Source organism: Zea mays, chromosome 7, assembly GCF_902167145.1.
Source record: "Zea mays cultivar B73 chromosome 7, Zm-B73-REFERENCE-NAM-5.0, whole genome shotgun sequence".
NCBI classification, from domain to species: domain Eukaryota; kingdom Viridiplantae; phylum Streptophyta; class Magnoliopsida; order Poales; family Poaceae; genus Zea; species Zea mays.
This window is the reverse complement of record NC_050102.1, coordinates 33,696,285-33,703,528: the sequence shown is the minus strand read 5'-3', so window position 1 is coordinate 33,703,528 and position 7,244 is coordinate 33,696,285. Positions and strand designations below refer to the sequence as shown.

The 7,244-nt window shown below is 46.0% G+C and overlaps 1 protein-coding gene across 1 annotated transcript; it reads right to left on the bottom strand.

Moving 5' to 3' along the window:
* Positions 1 to 5,527: 5,527 nt before the first annotated feature.
* On the bottom strand, positions 5,528 to 6,904 carry LOC103632235 (BTB/POZ and MATH domain-containing protein 2). Its single transcript, XM_008654051.3, has one exon. It carries the CDS (start codon positions 6,772 to 6,774, stop codon positions 5,722 to 5,724), a length of 1,053 nt encoding a protein of 350 aa, XP_008652273.1. The 5' UTR covers positions 6,775 to 6,904; the 3' UTR covers positions 5,528 to 5,721.
* Between the last annotated feature and the right edge of the window lie 340 nt (positions 6,905 to 7,244).

Here is a 7,244-nt window from a genome sequence, read left to right as displayed (position 1 = left end):
TTAGAAACTGGTCCTAATTAATGGTCTCTGCATTTTTCCTAGGTTCTTGGTTGCATAAGTGAACTAGGAAAAATATTACTAATCACTGTTCAACATTTTCTAATGCTTTTCTGATTTTCTCTAAGTTGTGGACAAAATGGCTTTAAATGAATAACTACATCATAATTTCTAATACTGGGGTTCCTATTATTTTTAAACAGTGTCTAATTAGGGTATAAGCATCTACAAATTTTCTTAAGCTCAGTACAGAAGAAAAACTAATTTTTCTTAATTAAACAAGGTTTAGGGAGTTTCTGTTTTTAATTTTAAACTCTAAAATTTAAAACAGAAAGCATATGGTTCAATAATTTTAAATGATAGATCATAATATTCCAGAGCTAGCAAAATTGGTTTGACAGCTTTTCATTAAGATTTCATCAAGTTATGAATTTTCTAAGTTCTTTGGTTATTTAAAAAGAATAACAGAATTGATTAAAGGGAAAAACACTTTGCACTGGGGTCCCTGGCGGTTTTTCTAGGTTTTCCTCGCGAATCAGTCCTTAGGTTACTATTCATATGGGTCGCTGACATTACAGAAAACCCCTCGGGTTCTACAAAACCTAACCCGAGGTCCTTCTTCTTCCTCAAACAGTAGCCGCGGCGAAGAAAAGGGCGGAGGGGCTTACCGGCGGCGAGACTGTTCCGGTGAAGTGGTCGAGGGTGAAGGGGAGGTCGCGGGGATCACAACGGTGTGCGGAACGTCGACGGAGATGGCCGGAGTTGGTCGGTCCACGCGCGCAGGCGGGGATGCTCGTCGGCGGCGAGGAGACCGGCCTGATCACGGCGAGGTAGTTCAATCAAATAGGTCAGAGAGGTCCACGGGATGCTAGAGAAGACATGAGCGAAAGGAATTGGGCAGAGACTCACTGGATAGCTCGGTCCACTCGCGGCGGCGGAAGACCAAAGTCCGGTGAGGTTGATCTCGGGCCTCCGGTGAAGTCCGGTCGGGTCCGAGGGCTTGGCGAGCTTCACGGGCTACTGGCGGAGCTAGCCGAAGCACAGGTTGGGCTGGAGGGCGGCTGGAGTGGGCTGGCCACGGCGGCCGTAGCTCTGGCGGCAATGGCGGGCGGAAATACGCTCGCCGGAGCTAAGGAACGGTGGCTGGCCGGTGAGGGTGAGTGCGGGGCGAAGAGAGGTGCGCTCGGGGAGGCTTTATAGGCGCGGGCGGGCACGGCCGAGGGCGTGGGCGCGCGGCGGACTTGACCGGACGCCGGGGCGAGCGCGCGCGCGGGTTGGGCGAGCTCTGGCGTGCCGACCAGGGTCGAACACGTGTGCCCGTGCGTTCTGCCCAAGCTCTGGCGCGTGTGGTCGCTCATCCGAGCCTGCTCTCGCCTTGGCCAGTGCACGAAACCTCTTCTCCTCCCTATAAGCTACCATTTTTGTGTGGAGGTCATAGGATTTTGCCTACTGGTTGCAGAGATATGGAGCCAGGAAATCTGGTCTGTCTCCCTGCCCAAACCCGAGGCAAATCCCAAGTTTTGTCGTGTCTAGGGCTCGCGTCCCAATGCCATCTTCTGGCACACGACAGAGGGGTTAGTTAGACACAAATTTGTCAATGGGACCATTAGGATTCGAGTTAGGGATCAAGGTGAACATCCCTGATCTTTGGCTCAAGGTCTGAATTTCAGGATTCTGAAATTCAGAATTCCCAATGAGTCCCAACAAAAGAAGCTTGATTTGGGGGTTTTCTTGAATTATTTTGGCTAAGCTTTCTCAATCTATTTTGTTGCTTATCAAATATACTTTAACTTATATAATTGGCTCAACTCAAAATTTTAAACTTTTCATTCCCTTTTGCTTATTTTCTTGAATTTTGTCCATGGGGTTCACTTAGAGTTCTTAATTAGGGTTGCACATTCTTATCTTTTCAAAGACTCAATTGTTTTGATCATGACACCTTTAAACATATACTTGGTGAATTCTTTATCACTTAAGTTATCTTGATGCTCATGCTTACTCTGGTTCACATAAAATAATGGTTCTTGGTTTGGCTTTTTAAGAGAAACCCTAGGTGACACTGGGGTGTCACACGGCCGACCGTTGGCTAACCGGACAGTCCGGTGAATTTTAGCCGTACGCCGATAATTACTTCCCGAGAGCAGCAAGTTCGCCTGAGCTAGCCTGGCGCACCGGACACTGTCCGGTGCACCACCGGACAGTCCGGTGCACCCAAACAGAGCTGACTTTGGCTGAACAAAGTCATCTTTAATTCCAACTTGATTTCTCCTGTTTCCAGCACTTAGACACAATACATTAGTCTCTAAAACAATGTACTAAGTCTGAGAAACATACCTTTATACTTGATTTGTACTTTGTCCACCTTTTAACACTTAGGCACTTGTGTTGGACACTAAATCACCAAAATACTTAGAAATGGCCCAAGGGCACATTTCCCTTTCATGTATTGATTTCACAAACCTCAACAAAGCATGCCCGAAGGATGAATATTCACTCCTAAGAATTGATTCCCTTGTGGATGCAGCACCTACTTCGGAGCTCATGAGTCTGCTAGATTGTTGTTTAGGCTATCATCAGATTTGGATGAAAATGAGGTTGAGACGAATACCAGCTTCATATAACCCCTAACAACACTTATTGATATCTTCGGATGCTTGAGGGGCTCATGAATGTTGGTGGAACTTTCAGTAGAATGACAGCCAAGGTGTTGTGCACATAGCTTGGTAGGAATGTCTTGACTCATGTTGATGATATCATTGTAAGAATTGTAAGAAGCACGAAGCAACAAAGTCACAACTCAGACCTCCAAGAGACCTTCGTTAATTTTCGAAGGGTAGGCCTAAAGCTAAACCCTAAAAAGGTATCTTCAGAGTGACAAAGGGCAAATTCCTTGGTTGTTCATGTGTCAACAAAAAGAATTGACAAGCAACATACCAAGGCATATAGTAGACATTTCCAAGTGCTTATACACCCAAGTGCTTAATAGAATCACTCGGTGATTAGTGTAGATGCTTTGCAAAGTGATTAGGTTAGTTAGACCGCTTTTGTGCTTGCTCTAGGTAAACCCTAGTTAGTTGAGTGAGTTTAGAAAAACCACACAACCCCTCGGCTCTTGTGCAAGCCGTTGTAATTATACCGAGTGGGGCGAGAGTCTTACGAGACCGTGACAACCGCGTTTGTGTCACGACCGCCACCGTGTACCGCATGGAACGAGGCCCACATCGTTTTGGCCGGAAGCTCGATAGTGGAGACGACAGGAAGCGTCCGAGAGGAGCCGGAAGCGGAGCACCACTTGCGCGTGGACAAGGCCCGCAACTCTCTACGGAGTTACTCGACCGTGGTGCTTGGCCCTCGCGTGGGCTTCCCTTTGCGTAGGGACACCAACGAGGATTAGTCGGGACCTTGTGTGGTTCCGGATACCTCGATAAAATACCGGTGTCATCCATGGGAGTTTGCATCTCTACCTTGCTCTTTACCTTCCGTATTTACATTAAGCATTTAAGTTTTAATATTGTCTTTATACTTAGATTGTTTAGGATTGAAACTTAGACATTGCGATAGAGATAACAACACTTAGGCAAAACCTAGTTTGCACATTCTAGTTTGATTACTTGCATAGGTTTTGCTCTAGGATTTATTTGTGACCTAGTTTAGTAAAAGTTTTAGAAGTCCTAATTCACCCCCTATTAGAGATGTCAATGGGGACCCGATATCCGCTAACCCGTGGGGAATTCCCCTATTAGGGTACGGGTATGGGACAAAAATTGTCCCCATGGGTATGGATATGGGACAAAATCTCCACCCATTGGGTAAACGGGTATGGGTTTGGGAAGCAATAATCCAAACCCGATTACCCATGGGTATTTCATATGTGTACACCTGTCCTTTTTGTATGAATAAGTTGAGGCCGAGCCGGCCACCAAGCCCAGCACGACAGCGCACCAGACCCCAGGTCCTAGCCCAACAAGGCAACACAACAATACAACATGTAGACCAGCAAAATACAAAACCCTAAAATAACCAGTCATACACTACGCCCTACCCAGCCGACCAGCTGCTGCATGCCTGGACAGTTGCGCTGGCACTGCACATTTGCGACTTCACCAGCGACGAGGAGCACCGCAGACTGCTAGGAGCCTAGGACGACGGTGGCGACCATGGATTCTCAGGCACCAACAAACTCGGATGGTGACCAGACTCCATTTCTTTTATTGGTCCCGAAGTACTAATTTCTTTTCTGATGGATGGATGAATGGATCATGGTTCATGGATGAGTGCTTGCCGAGGTGGTGATGTATGAAATTTGGATAGTTTATGCTAGCTGTTAGTATCTAGTTATCCCTTAATTGGGGATGGGGACCCGAAACCCGAATGGGGATGGGTATGGGATGTGTTTTGTACCCATGATGGGTATGGGGATGGGTATGGGTATGGATCAAACATGATAGGGATGGGTCTGGGATGTTATAACCCGATGGGGAATTTTCCATTGACATCTCTACCCCTATCTTAGGTGTCACATGTTTCCTTCAGTGTCCTCTATATTGCTTCTTTATATCTATCTTTTACAAGACTCATCTTAATATTTTTTCATCTATATATCATTCTCTCCAACATCCACTATACATAAAAAAATTGTATTAGGGAAGTTTTTTGCTTCAGTTTTTTATATGTATATGTTGTTATACCCTCAATTGTGTAAACATTTTAATTTTTCTTAATTTGTCGTCTAAAATATATTGTTCTCTATAATTTAGAGTAGATTTTAGATAATACTATTATAAACTGTATGAGATAATCTTCTCTATATTTATAGTAGCAGAGGGTTTAGAGTCTTCCATTGAAATTAGTCTAAAGATCCCAAGTATTCCTTTCTGAAACCTGAATTTTTATTTATACAAATTCTACGTTGAAAAGACACTAAAATAATCATCATAAAGAGCAAATCTAACAACCTATTCTCGAGGTTTTGTACAATTAGCCGATCGATCTCAATGTTTGAAAGTGCCCGATCATCCCTTTTTGGATACAATACTCTTAGGTCACAAAGACAATTGAGGTGCGACTAAGGTGGTGTAAATTTTAGGCAACGTATTCTATGCTTAAAGAATTATGGTGCTCAAATGCACATATTAAATCTAGGCCAAGGATCTATCATCCAATAGTGTCCAGCTATTTTGCGTTTACACCCTCCCATCTCTTTTCCTGCGGAAGAATTTTTTGTTTTGCCCCCTCCACACCGATTATCATGGTCTCCGGAAATTAACAGCCATAAATTAACATCCAAGAATTATCATCGACGGGGCTGCTGCTTCCACAGAAAAGTACTCGGTGGGGCTTTATTTTTATTTATTTTAAAACTAAAATTAGTTAAGAACACAAATGAATTATGAAGAAATATATGAATCCTGAGGCAAAATTTCATTTAAATCGTAGTTTTATTCCCTCCTATGTATACGATTTAGGGAAAAAAGAGCCGGGAAAACAGTTGTTGGAAAGAAGGTTTTCATCCGACACGGTATAGCAAAACTGGAAAATATAATCTGAAATAGAGAAGCCATGATTCTGAACATGTTGCCAAGACCACAATTACTGCATCAAGATTCCAGAATCAGAAGTGGATGAAAGATGAAGAATGTAGCAACTAGTGTAGCTGATCGTTCACATGAAGATGGAGTCATTAAAAAATAAAGATGAAAAGGAAAAAACATCCCGCTCGACGCTTCAATTGGTTGGTCGCCGCGTAGCCTTGAGGATATCAGCGAGCACCGAGGGGCAGCTTGCTTCCAGGTGCTTGTACCCCTCTGTCTCCAAGACGGCGTCAAGATATCCCGCGATGAACTCGATGCAGCTAGCCTTGAGCTGCGAGCAGCCATGCTGCTCCGCTAGCGCCAGTGTGGTCGCCACCGTGTCGACGGTGATGCAGTCCGCGAGCCTGACCACGCAGAAATGTTTGAGCATGTCCAGGCCGTACCTGTCCGCGCCGGCAAGCAGATGCTGCGCCAACGACGTCGCGCCGTCGCCCTTCTTGTTCAGTTCCGGCGCCGTGCCAGTGTAGATGAAGTGAAGCACGGCCTTGAACGCCTCGGGCTTTATGCCCTTCACCTCGATGTGCCGCCGGGACGATTCCTCCTTCATTCCCCCGAACAGCTCCGCCATGAACACCGGCGACCTCGAGGCAAGGATGGCCTTGTGCGCGGCGAACTTCTCGCCGGACACATGGAACGTGACGTCCGCGCCCATCCCCTTCTGCAGAAATTCGCCCAAGCGCCGTTGCAGTTCGAGGGACGGCAGCATCGCAGCATCGCGATCCATGGCCGTCGCCGCAGCCGCAGTATTCAGCGCCGGCGCCTTTTTGAGCACCGTGATGCTGCATTCCACGGTGTAGGAATCGTCCACCAGGTAGCCAGACTGCTCCAGATCCTCTCTTGCCGTCACCTGGATTGCACCGGAGTAATCGCCGGACTTGTAGAACTTATGCGACATGCTCTTCTCCTTCGACGGCTTCAGCCTCCCGATCGGATCAACCAGGCGGCAGCTGAGCTTGGCCTCGACGTCGCCGCAGCGCGCTTCGGAGATCAAGACGAGCCTCAGCGTCACCGGGCGCTGGTGGCCCACCGGGTGATCCTTGGGACGCAAGTGTACCTCCCAATCGTGGCCACCGACGGCCCATTTCCTCGACTTGAGGAACTCCCCGTCGCTCATCGCCATGGTCACCGAATGGCCTACAACCTTGAGCAGGTCCTTGGAGCGAGCAACATCGGTGAGGTATTGCATGGTGAGTGATTGGATGACAGGGATCTACAGTTCTCTCTACAGGTGGGAACACGAATCTGTTTCTGCCCCCATCCCAATTTATGAACGCCGTCGCCGGCAGGGTCGGTTGGGGTACTGTGGCGCGCAGCTGGCGCTTAATTGAAGTGGCGACGGCTCGGCTGCTGCCTGCTGCGTATACACGTCGTTCGAGATGAGATCAGGTTTTCCAGTACATGAAGCTCGTTCCGTCGAATTATGGCTATAGTATTATGTGGTGGAGACTTTCTTATATTTTACAAAATTTATTAAAAAAGCAATAATTAAATTCTAAAATAAAAAGTTGTTCTAAAAAATATCCAAAGATTAATACTAATTATATACTATAAATATTAATTATTTTTAGATATTTAATTAAAGTTAAAAATAATTGGTTTTAAAAAATGAGAGTGTCAACTATTTTAAGACGGAGGATATAGCTTTATGTGAACTTT

Bases quoted from the DNA above. Each gene is read 5' to 3' on its own strand.
- LOC103632235 (XM_008654051.3), bottom strand. From the start codon at position 6,774: ATGCAATACCTCACCGATGTTGCTCGCTCCAAGGACCTGCTCAAGGTT.